Source organism: Rhodnius prolixus, unplaced genomic scaffold (assembly GCF_049639745.1).
Source record: "Rhodnius prolixus isolate KJV_2025 unplaced genomic scaffold, Rpr scaffold_11, whole genome shotgun sequence".
NCBI classification, from domain to species: domain Eukaryota; kingdom Metazoa; phylum Arthropoda; class Insecta; order Hemiptera; family Reduviidae; genus Rhodnius; species Rhodnius prolixus.
This window is the reverse complement of record NW_027411625.1, coordinates 12,025,830-12,040,996: the sequence shown is the minus strand read 5'-3', so window position 1 is coordinate 12,040,996 and position 15,167 is coordinate 12,025,830. Positions and strand designations below refer to the sequence as shown.

Here is a 15,167-nt window from a genome sequence, read left to right as displayed (position 1 = left end):
ATCGGTCGCTATATTCGAGTACAATATTAACTTTAAGGCTATACATATGTGTTAAAGTTTATATTGATCTGATGAATGACAAATGAGTTATTGTGACTTTAATTTAGAGCGTGTTTTGAATTATGAAAAAGTTCAGTTATCGCTCGCCATCTTTAAACTAAAAATTCGTTAAAAATTGATCTGCTACTCGTACACATGGACTGATATAGCCTAGAGTCGAGATTTCATAATTATCTGAGAGAAAGCTACTATGAAAAGTTTAGCTGTCATTGTCTCCAAATCGAATATATCGTAATGGTTTATATTTAAGTTTATATTAACGTTTAATATGTAGCGAGTGGTAAAGTCTACAAATGTTCGATTTTTCATAATCGGATGAATGAGGATAGAGTTATTAAGATTTTATTTAGGACGAGGTTTGATCTATGAAAAACTTGGTTGCTATTATGGTGTCTGGAAGGGAGCAGTGACATTGGGATAGCTCATACGTGCTGCATTCTGCACCTGTTACAACTAGAGCAGAAAGCTCTCTTTTATACCTCTCGCCAGCTACCGAGCGCAACAAACACGAGTCATTCCAATTTGATAGATACTGGTCTCAAGTTTTGGATTTTTATTTTAAAAAATATACATTTTGTGCCTTAATTTGCAGTTATATATTTTTTTTCATAATATACAAAATAATGTAAAATAATTTAATGGCAGCATGGCAGACATCTTAGTTTTCAAACGTCAGAAAGTAAAAAAAAAGGTGGTATGCATCGCTCTAACGACTCTTATTAGCAACATGCACCTCGGATCGTTATCACTTTTATTTGAAACATTTTCCCGAGAAATTCTCGTTTTAAGTGAGAATTCTTGGAATAACTGAATGAGGGAGGTTATTCCTCTAAAGTGCTGAGTTCCATACAAGTACGTCTCTTAACACCCGCATAATTAATCAGTATAAATAAGGTCCTCAAAGAACCAATTATTTTTTTTAAAGACTACTTCTCGATCAGAAGTATCCACTGAAGAAGTCACTTAATGAAATGCCTTAATTTCAACTCTCACAGGGTACTAAGAATCACGGGGTTAATCAGAAAAAATCCTTTATACTTAACTATTTTTACTTTCTTTTACCCCGTGGAAAGTGAAAGTATAGATCTTTGTAGACTACTCCTTTAATTAGAATTTTTTTACTAAAAAAAAAAATCATATAAGGTAAGGTTTTTAGAGGATGCTTGAGAATAGAAGCGTTCAATTTATTAAAATACCAAATTATTGCAGTGAATCTCTATATAATATCAAAAGTATCTAATATTTTGTTAAAATTCTAAGTTTTAAGAAGCATAAGTTACAGTCGTTGATACAAATTTCCTTTTTTTTAAGCTAATTTTTACTTTGATTTTTTGATTAAGGCATCAAAATTTTGTTTCCGATTTTTCCTCTCATTTCTTTTTTAACAACTTTGCATATTTTAAAAAATAAAATTAAAATAAATAATCGAAACACAAATTTTTTTTAAAATATATTTTATAATTTTATTCATTCCAAAGTTTATTGGATAACTGATTATTTAATGGGTCTGGAATCTCGAGCACTTTTGGACCATACAGCAACACGTAGGCACAGTGCCAGTCACCTGCAAACAGAAAACACATATGAAAAACAACAGGATCTTACCAATGGAATATTTTTTCATGACTGCGAGCATATACTGTAAGGCTAATATCCTAAGATGAAATTAGCATATTGCAGAATATTTCGTTAACTTTAGGATATACCTAGGTTCTTACCAATTATTACTACTTTTACTCAACAATGCAATATCGTTTGCACAATAAATTCATAAATACGAGGGTCGTTTGAAAAGTCCGTGCAAAGTCAGAGAGATAGCACCACTGGCGCGTATCGAAGTTATGTTTAGTTAGTAGCATCTCTTGGAAGAACACACACCAAGTTTCAGCCAGATCGGTCTATTTCTTTGTGTTTGGCATTCGTTTGAATCGAGGAAGTCGAGTGATTTTCAAAAAATGGACGAAAAAGAATTTCGTGTGTTGATTAAACACTACTTTATGAAAGGGAAAACGCCTGAGGAGACTAAAGAGAAGCTTGATAAACATTATGGTGACTCTGCACCTTCGATTAGAACAGTTTATAAGTGGTTTCAAAATTTTCGGAGTGGCCATATGGGCACAAGTGACGCTGAACGTTCTGGACGCCCTGTTGAGGTTACTACTCAAGAAATCATTGATAAAATCCATGATATGGTGATGGATGACAGAAGAGTGAAGGTGTGTGAGATTGCTACTGCTGTGGGCATCTCGAATGAACGGGTACATAATATTTTGCATCAACATTTAAACATGACAAAGCTACCCGCAAGATGGGTGCCGCGATTGCTCACGCTTGACCAAAAACGAAATCGTGTGAAGTGTTGCAAGGACGGTTTGCAGCTGTTCCAGAAGAATCCGCAGGACTTTAAGTGTCGTTTCGTCACTGTGAATGAAACATAGATACATCACTACACTCCTGAGACCAAAGAACAATCTATACAATGGGTTACCAAGGGGGAATCTGCGCCAAAAAAGGCGAAGACCGTTCCTTCGGCCGGAAAGATTATGGCGACTGTCTTTTGGGATTCGCAAGGAATAATCCTCATCGACTATCTGGAAAAGGGTAAAACTATTACAGGTGCATGTTATTCATCGTTATTGGACCGTTTGAAAACCGAGCTGCAAGAAAAACGCCCACGATTGGCCCACAAAAAAGTCCTTTTCCATCACGACAACGCACCAGCTCACACCTCAGCAGTTGTGGTCGCAAAATTAATGGAAATAGGGTTCCAACTCGTTTCACATCCCCCCTATTCTCCAGACTTGGCTCCCTCAGACTACTATTTGTTCCCCAATATGAAGAAATGGCTGGCGGGAAAAAGATTTTATTCAAACGAGGAGGTGATTGCAGAAACGAATGGCTATTTTTCAGACTTGGACAAATCCTATTATTCGGAAGGGATCAACAAACTAGAGCAGCGTTGGACGAAGTGTATAAGCCTAAAAGGAGACTATGTTGAAAAATAAAAAAGGTTCACCCCAAAAAATTAAGTAGTTTTTATTTTTGCACGGACTTTTCAAACGACCCTCGTAGTTAATTCAAAGTTGAAACAGCATTGTACTTCATTAGAATTATATCATTAAACAAAATCGAAACTGCTGGCTCAAAAAAATAAAAAATAGAAATATAAGGAGCTAGCTAGGGTCTACGTCTAATATTTTTTAAAAATATATTCATTTCAGGAATACCTTGTTGATACCAGCATGTAGTACAGGGTTTTATTGACGAAGAAAACGAAGTATTAAAATATGTGTCGAATCTTGTTAAGGTATTTTATTAGATTAATATTAGATGTATTTTAAATCAACAGAAGACTTAAAACTTCATAAGTTAAACATGATTACATATTTCACATCATAAAACGTCTACTGATTTACTATTTGCAGAACAAAGGCCTGGAAACTCTCATGCCAGTTACGAGATAGAACCAAATCTCTTTAATTAGTTGGCACTCTAAGTATTTTAGAACTCAGTGCTAAAAAAGATAAGGGCCACAACTGACAGTGCTCTCTCTCACTTCTCTCTTGTATGTGTCAGTGTTTATGTGGTCTATGGGCAGATGAGACAGACTGCAACGTATTCGAGAGCAGGTCAAGGGTTACATACTAGAGCACTAGATATCCAGCCTAGAACCTTGGTAATATCATCTCTTAAAGCAGAAACAGAAGTTTTGATTTCATTACCTCCACCGCATAGTTTCAAAACATCCTCCGAACTGACAGGTGAGATAACATCATCGTCACACTTGATCCAACAGGTCTCGTTCTGTCTGATCCAGGCCACGTAGTGGCCGCTCGAGCTGGACCTGCCTCGGTGGGTTAGCACCGCCTGCAGTCGGTAGTATCCTGAGTTATTTGAACCTAAGTCTGAAAATATAAACAAAAATTAATATTGAAACACATTAATAGTGCATCTGAACACTGAAAATAGATAGTTAAGAACGAAATTTCGTTCCCCAAGCAGATGGCGTCTTTTAGTCCTTATTAAATGCATGAATTTAAAAAAAAAAAAAAAACAGTTATTTTCTCTTTTGATGTTTTTCCTTTTATTCTCGGCTTTAATGGGAAGATCTCTCAGAAGTCTTTTGCGACTAACAAATTAGCTATTTCTTCAATTTTAAAGAATGGTTACATGTCTGACAACAATAGACTTTGCATAATGTTTTTCTGAATCTTTATATTATTTTTGTAGCTGCGATCCTCTGTTCTCGTTCTAATCTGTTAGAATATAATTTCTTTCACAGTGCTTCGCTCAAAACAGGGGCTTCATATGTCATTTGAGATAAAATTGCTGCTTAGTAAATTATTCTGATACTGCTTAGATCCCAATAATCTTTCGTTGCCTTGCCTAAACTGTTTATTAGTTTTAGCTTCTTTCAGCAACATGACCTATGTGTCTGTTGAACGTCAAGTATCTGTCGAAAATAAAGCCTAAGCATTACATTTCACTACAATTTCTAATTTTTTATTGTTGAAACAAATGGTTTATCTTTGTTTCGGTATCTTTCTTGTGATCCATAATGCCTTGGATATAAATAAGTTAAATTTTGCTTAATTATATTCTGCTCAGAATTGTAATCCTTCAGAATTACAAAGCTATAAATTCTGCTTTTTGTCTGGTTTTATTGTGTATCATTATAAGTAAATCATTTGCAAAGGCTACTTACTATCTCAGTGCAGTACAATGCCAGTAGTGAGTCATAGAAAATGTTCAGGATTACCGAACTACTGCATGCGCCTAGTGGACAACCTAGGCAATCAATGATGCATTAATCTTCCTCATTAGAGGTCTTACTAATATTTCTCCTGGTTAACTTTCAAATAGTAAAATTATGAGGCGACATTTAAAAATGTTGATTCTAATGTCTTGCGGGTTTTCTCAACTGCTTGTTTTTACATGCAGTTCCACAGTTTTCTTTTGTCAGTTGTTTTACTAAATTCTTTCCTGCTTTTAGTTTGGTTTAATTCATAGTTACACAAATTCCATTATGTAGAGACATAGTCCCACTTCCTGTAAACATTAAGGTTTGTTATTTAGGGCCTTTTGATATTTTCTTCTGATGTTGATCACCATCTGACTATTATGATTTACTTGAGCAGAACATCATTTTCTTTGCTCCAGGCTACTTTGCATTTTAATGTTTTATTACAAGGTCATTAAATAATTCCTAAAAATTGTTATGAATATCTAAAGTCGGTGTCTGCCTACGTTCTTTAGATATGTCTCAATTAGGTTCTCTGTTAACAGTGAGTACCAGCTTGTTCAGTTCATTTCGAAGCTGACACTTAAATCTTTCTCTTACGCTGTTTGTATCGGTCAACTTTTACTTGGACAAAAGGTATTCATTTTCTTCGTTCAAAACAGTTTTGAATATTGCAAATTTTATCGAGTTGTGATCAGATGCACTTTTGATAGAGTCAATTTTCCAATCTCTAATTGCTTTAACCGGTAATTTCGTTTTTAGAGTTTGAGTAACATAAGAACTATTTCGTTTTATTTTCTCCAGTAGATATCCAGATTTGTCATAACCTTTCTCGATTTAATATATTTGAAAAATTTAATGCCATAATTTTTCTCGGTACAACAGATTGACAATTTGTGTTTGTGTGTTCTGTGTATACATAACCTTAACCGTTGTTGTAACATATTAAAACTTTCTATGTTATAATAAATTTGTAGCAGTTCCATTAATAAAGTAGAATGTATTACTTACAAAGTTTACTTAGTATAAAGTTTATTAAAAATAATTATGCCACATAAATAAATTATGTACATATTAGGAAATAAATAAATAAATAATCACTCTTGAATATCTTTATCAAGGATAGTGTGAATAATATTCTGCAGTCCGCTTCGTCGTTCGATAATAGAGAGAGAATGTAAGAATTATACCTGTTGCATTATTATACAAGGTAATAGGAGTGTATGCTATCTAGGTTGAGTAATCGTATGGTACGCATCCCTGCTAGAGTTGCCACGGATTTGAAAGGAGGCAATGATGACAGGGCACTAACAATGATAAAACACTACGCCTTCATACATTCTCTTATTTATGGAATTGTTGATTTCAGAAAACATAAAATAGTTGTGAAAATAAATTCGAGATAACTCCCTGTGCTAAAATGTATGAACTGCCTAAAAGCACTCGATGCATACGAGAGTTACATAAAAAAGTATATTTATACGTGCACTTTAGAGACTTGCAAACATTAAAATTGCATAAGAGGCATAAGCGAACAACATAATTCACCAACCTGATTTAAAAGAAAATGGTTCCGAAATGTATGAGGTTTTTGAAGGTTCGACATTGTCATTGCGGGATGATAGGGCAGAATCCTTTAGTTGCGTCGCCACCTTTAATCGCCGTTCCTCTTCATCCTAGAGCGATTAATTTTTTTTTGTTAATATAAAAATCTTTAAATTTTTCTAACAAATTTAATTAATTTTACCGCGGAAAAATAGCTTACCTTAAATCTGTCACGCATCGGCATCAGCTGGGCCTGTAGTTCTGGAGTGCAGAGGTCGTAGGCGTCGAACTCCATCGGAAATTTGACTTCTTTCAGAATTTTAGCATTTATACTTTCTTTTTCCTTGTAATAGAAGCGGACAAATTGTACGGTGAGATACGCAGGCAGGCGTTTGATCTTCGACTGTAATCGACCGAACAAATATTTCATGAACAACACTAGTTTCTGACTATAAAATGTGGAGAAGATCCAAACTATTTCAGAAGAAAAAATTTAGAATAAAAATGCTCCGTTGGAAGTTATAAATCTAGTATTGATTGTTCCGGGAATAATATTAAGAATAAGGCTAAAATAACTCGGGCCCACACGATACCTGACTCTGTCATAATGTCAGACCCACAAAGTCACGCTGGCAGAGTTTCAACGAGTGCTGAGAAGTACTTTGGCAAGACTCCTTCTCCGCTAAGGTCCTAAATGAACAGCAGAAGGTGACCTGTATGGCCTCTGATCCACTAAGGCTCCTATTCTTTAGCGATATACTTCGTCTCATAAGACAAAGTGACTTCGTACACAACATACGGGACTTCAAATAAAGCTTCACATAGAAGTTCTAACGGTACTGTGCGAAAACGACGGGTTCTACGGTAAAATTTTATGGTTCCACAAAACAAAATGCCCTTTATATCCTTCTGTTTCATAAATATAAATTCGAATTAAAAAAGATACTTTTTTCCAGCTATAAAAATGAAGATACGAATCATTGTTTGTGAACAAAACCCTTTAAAGTAAAAGCCAGAAGAATACAAACGTTGAAGAGAGTGAGAGTGAGAGAGAAGAAAATATTTGGTCTGATATATATACTATGAATACCTTGTTAATCGAAAAGAGCTAGAAGGTTTTTGTCAACATTTATAATTACATAAATGTGTGTATTTGCCCCTTCGAAACATGCTAATAAAACCAAATACCGCAGCGAGTTAAGTGCTGCATCAGATACACGAATTCGGTTATCTAATATTGAACAAAAGTTTCACTGAAAAAAAAAAAACCCGCTCTTCTCATTAAGCATAGCTACGATAGTGTTACACGATTTACAAAATATACATAAGTAACAGATAGCTGAATACTTTTATTCAAATTCAGAAAAATACAAATATTCTTTAGCAAAGTGAACTTAATGACAAACGCAAACTCCGTTTGTCAAGAAAACAGGTTCATAAACTTAAATTTTACTCTGTCATCAAACAACGAAAAATAATGTAGTGCAAAAATTATGAAACACTTTCTATTTTTAACTTTTTCTTAATCAACTTTTAATTTTTATACACTGCTTTTTGTTCTGAAAGTAGAAAAATCCTGATTTAATAAATTGTCAATCATCATACTTGAGTTGTTTAGTAGCCAATGCGGTTGAGTCCAGAATTAATTTTAATACATTAATTTTTAAAATTTTTGGTTTAATAATTTGATCAGAAAAGTGTATGTCTTTTTTCAAAGGGTGGTCTCTGTAACAAAAGAAGATATGCACAGGATGTGTAAATAAAACGGACGTATTTTATTGGGACAATGGTAGCTTCTTAAAAACTTTTGGCAGCTGAAAAAGATAAGAAATTAGAGTAAAAATAATACAATAACATTTGTTGTCATAAGTTTTTTGTTTATTTAATGTGATGTGACAAACATCTTGTTCTTCCGCATTATCTAAATCTAAATTTTGACCTCCACAATTTTATTTATTCTATTAAAATTTACAAAAACCAGAAAACATCAAAAAATGGACTTAACCGCTTTGGCTTCTAAGTGACTCACTCAAAACTTGTAGGATTTTTTTTTATCTATTAGCTAGTCAAAAACTTTTTTCAAAAAAAAAAAAAAACGCAGTTAAACTAATAAAAAAAAAAGCATTAAATACGAAAGAAAAAGTGTTGACATTTTCAATGCTAAACCTGTAACTTAATTCATCTAAGATAGTCTACTTGATACAGATTTTCCCCTCATTTAAATATTTTCCACATTTTAACGATGAAATAAAATTGAATGCTACTTTTAAAAACTTTCGACCGGACAGTTTAAAGAATGCAGTTTAGTAACTGTTAATACAGAGCACGAAATAAGGTCTAGAATTTCATCTTACCGTCTTCGTAAAAATAGCGTCACGATTTAAACACTGTGAGTTCTTCGTGATTTTCTCTTGCAATTTCTGAAACAAATAAAATCAGCAGTGATATACTTCTACTCGTTTATACCAATTGCCATTAATACAGAAGTTCATGTGTGATATTTGGGCGGCCTAATGAAGGCACTGAAGAAGTTCTCTCGTCACAGGTGAAAAGGCTACTTCTAGAAGTGACAATCTAATGTACCGAGCACTGCCATACGAAAGCCGGTCTGACAGTCCAATAGCCCTTTTTTCAATTACATGTAACGCATTCTTATTACACACATATATATAAAAGTAAGCTAATCTGTTGGTAATGCAAGTGGAAAACGTTTGACTGGATTTCAGAAATTACCAATATTATTGCATTTACAATGTTTAGAAATCAACTAATAAATAAATATTTAATTATGAACGCAATCAATAATAAAAGTATTGAACAGCTCCTCTGTTTTGGTTCCACTAAGAAAGTTTGTTTTTTTCTCCCCAAATAAGTGATTTTTTTTTAAAGCGCGACAAGGGTTTATTAGCCATAGTATTTTATTATTAGTACTACATGCATTTCAGTTCATTCATTTATTTGTTTTATTACATTCCAAGCTGTATACTTTTCAATTTTATTTTTAGCAATAAATATGCATACATACACTATGACAATTAATAAACTTACAGACTTAAGACCTGTGTTCATGTACTTCACCTCCTGGGAGATGAAACAACTTAATTGTAAAAAACTTTCTTCGGACTTAGTGACGGGTTCTTCTTCACTTTCATCACATTTCAATTCAACTTCAAATACACCGCCAAAATATTGGTCTATGAAGAATCTAGGACAAAGATAAACATCACCATCAGGTCACACACAGCAAGCTTTTAATGTTCCTGAATAATAAATGGTATATATTTTTTTTAAGTTCCTGAATCTAAACAGGTGGTTGATCAGCACAGTTTGCTCAGTTTGTAGTAGTTTAGAGGCATGCTTACCTATGTTTTGAAACAAAACCCTCCGTAGTAAGTGATGGAAGCTTCTGCTGCAACATTCGTACTATTTCTGTCCAGCATTCGTTAGCATCCTGCACACAAAGACAGAATTTATTAAGGAGAATCGAGTAAAAAATTAATAAGCAACAAAGCCACACTGGGCGCCTAAAAGATCTACTGCAGAGCGTTGTATCAGTAAGACTAGGATGGGTAGTTTTATCCTTGGGGTACAACTCACTGCGCCCTTTCAAAATCTATTTTGGCCCTTTGCTAGTGCCAGGTAAAACCATCCAAAATAACTTCTGCAAAATCTCAGAAGCTAGAAGACTTCTATGGAGGGTGTCCTCTTCCGACATCCCAGGCATTTGAATCTTCTTTGAATGATGAAGACGATCGTATCGCCGTGAGCTAGATGTCCTGTAGTCCCCTATATCTCTCCCACAAAAACTGCAGGTGCCTTCCGTCCCACGCCCAGCTTCTTCAGACGCCACCTGAGTTAACAAGCCCCGTAAGAAATCTCAACAGCATTTGAAGCTACTTTTAATCACATTGAAGCATGCTTCATATCTTTTCTCAAATGTTCGCCTGCTTTGAATCAGTGAGGTTAGTCCAAAACGTGGACCTCTTTCATCCCAAAGTTCTCCAAGGGTGATCGGTCATCTATAAATGGGCTCTTTCTCAGTATGTTACAGAAGATGTTTACCTGTTGGACGAACGTGCCATTTTCATTCTTGTCAGCAAATCTCGGGAATGCCATTTGCAGGAACTGTAGAAGCATGATAGGTGGTACCGAGAACCCTTTGTCCATTAATTCGTATAAGTCTCTTAGGGCAGCAGTTACTGATTGTGCTGAAATCATTCCACCACTGATGCCTAAACCTTTAAAAACAATAATATTAATAACAGTACATGCTTACATTCTATAGACTGTAGAGTGTCTCGTAAAATTATGTCCAATTTGGAATAGCGAACATCGAATTTGACATAATCAAACGCGTCCGAAACCAAAAATTGATCAAATGAAAGGCGTTTGGTAAGTCGAATTTTAATTGAAGACTTCATCATAAATAAATTTGGAAATCTTTTGCCAGGACTAAATCTATTTTGAGTTTCTAATAATAGATACCAATTTTTCAGTCAAGGATATTCTTTTGATGAGAATAGAAGTAAATATCTTTGGAAGAGAATCCAATAAACCTATCTGTTTATATTTTAAAAGGTTTGCTTCTCTTATTTTTATTTTCATTAATTATAAATAATTGTCATGTCGGCAATACTCAGTATCGGATTCTATTTTTGTAACCATTCTTCGTTGAACTAGGGCTGGCTTTTAATGTGTTTCCTGCACAAACTACTGTAGAATGTGCTGGGTAATATGTTCCATGCTGAAGTATATCAATCATATCGATTAAGTCAATAGTTTGAAACTAATTCTGAATCTTAAATTTTATTAAACGTACAATGGACCCATGAAGGAGGAAGGCTACACTAAAATTCATATGAAACAATCCTTGGGGTGTTCAAATAAGTTTACATTTATAAACCCTTTACTGCTACATACATAGTGGTGTAAAATAGTGCGCTGTCTAAGTGAACCTTTCGCATCTGGAATAACATGTTGAAAGTTCTTCGTACTTATGCATCTTCTTGCTATCCAAAAATTTATTTAACAAATTTTAATGTGATTAGGTTGCTACATAAAAGCCTTCTTGTTTAAAATTAATTGTTTAATATAAATACGGAAGCTCCTATCAAGTATAGATTCTGCAAGCTTGGCCTGAAGGCCAACTCCCTGTGATTCAGAAAGTCAATTGTGGTATATTTATGTTGTCTTTTGTTTTAATTTTCTTTAATTTGGTTTTATTTTTCTAATATCACTACTTGTGTTTATAGATATAATACCTAGATCAAACTTCCAAATATGAATAAGAATAGTTATCCTTTAATACACTAATAAAAATATAAGTGGCGGTGTGGAGAAATTGTGTTGGTTGATACAAGATTATTAATTATACACCTCATTATACTAAAAAAAATAAATACTATACCCACCACCCTTGAATGACTTAAGACAGTCGCGCAGTTCCGTAACAGTTTTTAAACATTGTACAGTGGCGTTCATGTAGCAAGTATTGCCTAAATTGGCCAACCCGGCCGGTGTGTTGGAGACGCTCGCAATTTCCGCGACGTTCATGTCCTCGAGAAACAACGGCTTCACTGATGGCTCCCTCGGCAGATCCTCCTCCTTGCATCCCATCAACAGAATTGTGAGGTTCTGAAACAAAAGAGCAATTATCGCAGGCACGCAAATTATACGTTGGCCCAAAATATTTGTTTTAAAGAAACCATTACACTGCGACATGATTGGGTATAAAAGTACTACACAAATACGTATATTTAGCTAAAAAAAAAAAAAAAAAATCTGTTACGAACACTCAAAACTTTCTCGAACAAGTAGGCAGATAGTTCTATGGTGACGGAGTTAGAATTGAGACAAGGGGGTTCAGGTGGGCAGGATAAAAAGAAAGAAAATTATCAGGAATAATTAAAAAAAAAAAAGAAAGAAAGAATTATGACACGTGAGAAAAGGAGAAAAATGAACAAATCGCTGCCTAGAAAGATAAATGATTATCAGAAAGAAATTTAATTAGATTAAAAAATATATATATATATATATATATACATATTTTAAAAAAATGCAAGAATGGTCAAGTTTCCAAATAGTGATTTTTATGTTCACAAGTAAGCGCCTAATGGGTGCGTGACATACCATTGTTTTGAAGTACACCCACTGATCTACTTGGATTCAATTTTTGGTACTTTTTCGTTAGCCGGGCGCAAGCGAAAAACAGTATTGGGTAAAACTGTTTTCTTTATAATTCATTAATATTTGTTTATAGTTGAACTTGTTTTGCTTACTATTAATTAATATTTGTTTATAGTTGAATGTTTTCTACTTTTTTCCGTTGACTTGGCTCGCGTTTGGTTCACAATTGGCGACATTTGCGCCCGACTAACGGAAAAGTACCCTATTTTTATTATTGTGGTTATTAATATTCTCAGAATTCGGGATTTGGTGGGAATCTGGGAGAGCTTCTGGATTCCTCTTCTTAACGTCGCGCTTCTTACAACAGTATTTTAAAATGTACAGAACATGAACACCATGAATGGTCAAACTCTCATTTTTCCAGAAAATTTAAATACGTAAATTGCTGTAAGATAAAGTCGTATGAGTGTTCACACAAGATTTTTTTATGCTTGAGGGACAGCCTGAGACCGGCATAGAAATCTCGGTAATTTTAATAGATAGGCACGTTACCTCAGCAATATTGACTGCTCCCCAACTATCGTCCTTGATGACGCATCCCTTGATCATGACTTTTTGCCTCTGTGGTATGACTCCTGTTAGTGCATAAATCTGCGCCTTGAACACCATAGGTTCTTCGTCTGTATTTAATTCAACGTCAGAAAACGTTTCTCTACCCCATTTCACTTTGACTGAAAAAAATTCAGAAAGTTTCAAAACTTAACAAGAAAAATTTAAAGTTAAAAAGCTAACCCAACATTCCCTACAAAAACAATAAAATTCTAACAGACAGAATCTCTTCAAATTCAGAGTTCCAAGTGTACACCAAGTGTAAATAATAGTGGTGTAGAATCATTGTTACAAGCTAAAAGAGGTGCTACAATATTAGGCAACACTCCGAACTTCTACCCTAATTTGACTTACACGGCAATCAGCACCCAAGTTATTCCGAAAATGTTTAAAATAAAGAGCTAGGCCTGTAACTAGGAAAAAACTTCTACACTGAATGTTGAACTGGCTGTCTAAGGTTACTTGCCATTTTCAGACTTTCGGAAAGGTAAAAATGTAGGAAGGTGGCGCATGAACTTACTCACACAGGCAAAGCGTGAAACAATCAAAACACAAATAATGGTGCAGTTAGTGCAGAACTGGCTTTTACTAAATACACGGAGCCACCTCCAGAAGATCGAAAAAGTAAAAAGGAAATGTAGATAATAGCACCTGACCTTTAATCTCAAAATGCCGCCGCCACAATTCCTTGCCAATTACTGAGCCCTTACTGTGGGAAAGGTAAAACCCCAACATCCGCCAGCAGAATATACTTGCCTATTTCTAGTTAAAAATAACGAAACGTGTCATGAGAGACTTCTATTCACTAATAGACTAACAGTAATTACAGATTAAGTTGGGTCGCGATTATACTTCCTTGAGACGCGACTATTTCACCAGTAGGTACTCTGATGGTTGTGTGAAAGAATCCACTAAATCAACAACTATCCTTAGTGCTAAATCTAGGAGCTGTGAGCCACCGGACCAACCATTAAGAGAAAAAAAGGCCAGTACTTTTGTCACACCTCAGCATTAATCATAAATTCAACTCAATTAGAAAGATATTAATTAAACAACTCACCGCTGTAAACTGGCATCTCTGCTTACAAAGAAAAACTTTCTGAATGAATATTAACTATTTTGCAGGTCCTTACAAGTATATTGTATCGAAAACTTTGTTGAGCAATTTTCTTAATTTAAAAAAGAATAATTAAAAAAGTAAGAGTGATTACTTAGAAACTATAAATTTAAAAGTTACACATAGAATTCGATTGTTTTTACCCCTAAAAAAAGAGTTAGTGCAGAAAAAAAAATTGTTAAATCCTAAACTGTACAAAGGGACATTACTTGTAAAAATTACAGTGGAAACCACTACTAATCTTTGTAACCTCTTTTACCTTTCAGTATCGATTTTTAAAAATGTATCGATTTCCATTACTAAATCCGTTAATATATAATAACAAATATTTTTTGTTTAGGAGTTGAAGTTACGCAATTTGCTTAGTTCGGATAAATTTAAAGTTTTTCAGGTTTCTATTCTTGTTAACCCTTTTTATTAGGAGCAGCGCAAATTTTGTAAAACTAGGTTCTGCTTTTTACAGCAAAGGGCCATCTTCTCTCAGTAATCACTTCTGGGTAGGATTTTCCTAACGAAGCACTCGGGAGGAGTCATTCTGCTAAAGCCTTTAGGCACGGTGATACAGTAACTCTATTATACCAAAATTAAAATATAGATAAAATTAATAAATAGAAAATAAATTATCAAGTTCTATATTTACCAGAGAACAAAAAAATTAAAAAAAAGTGATAAAATACAAAATTAACTTTCATCAGTCTAAATCTATTTGTGAAACAGTTAGTTTGGGGTCATAGAAAATGCAAATGTATATATAAAGAATCTGTTGTTTGGTCATCGGGTTGTGACATTGGTAGTTTTGTTTGACAGCTCCATCTCTAAGATGTCCACCTTTTGCAAAGGTCAATTGCAGCATCGATTCCCGAGTTACCCATCATTCCCATCCTGCAAAGGTACGAGAAAAAATACTCGAGCATCGCAAGGAACTGAATTAGGTAATAGTTGACACCGACATTCGTCCTTCCCTCTCAC

At 34.3% G+C, this 15,167-nt stretch overlaps 1 protein-coding gene across 2 annotated transcripts; it reads right to left on the bottom strand.

Moving 5' to 3' along the window:
- Positions 1–1,497: 1,497 nt before the first annotated feature.
- Positions 1,498–14,441, bottom strand: Usp14 (ubiquitin specific protease 14). 2 transcript variants are annotated; one of them, XM_074138064.1, is made up of 11 exons: positions 14,142–14,441; positions 13,025–13,203; positions 11,758–11,980; positions 10,409–10,584; positions 9,709–9,797; positions 9,395–9,551; positions 8,701–8,766; positions 6,567–6,749; positions 6,354–6,477; positions 3,783–3,965; positions 1,498–1,624 (listed from the first exon to the last, which is right to left on the bottom strand). In XM_074138064.1, exons 1-11 carry the CDS (start codon positions 14,155–14,157, stop codon positions 1,524–1,526), a joined length of 1,497 nt encoding a protein of 498 aa, XP_073994165.1. In that variant the 5' UTR covers positions 14,158–14,441; the 3' UTR covers positions 1,498–1,523. The 2 variants fall into 2 exon arrangements, with proteins under 2 accessions (XP_073994165.1, XP_073994166.1); XM_074138065.1 differs by having other exon boundaries at positions 10,409–10,554; positions 14,142–14,306.
- Positions 14,442–15,167: the final 726 nt, after the last annotated feature.

Excerpts from the sequence above, each read along its gene's own strand:
- Usp14 (XM_074138064.1), bottom strand. Across the intron at positions 11,981-13,024 it reads GAGCAGTCAATATTGCTGAG|AACCTCACAATTCTGTTGAT; the intron begins GTAACGTGCCTA and ends CTTTTGTTTCAG. Across the intron at positions 3,966-6,353 it reads ACCATTTTCTTTTAAATCAG|ACTTAGGTTCAAATAACTCA; the intron begins GTTGGTGAATTA and ends TTATATTTTCAG.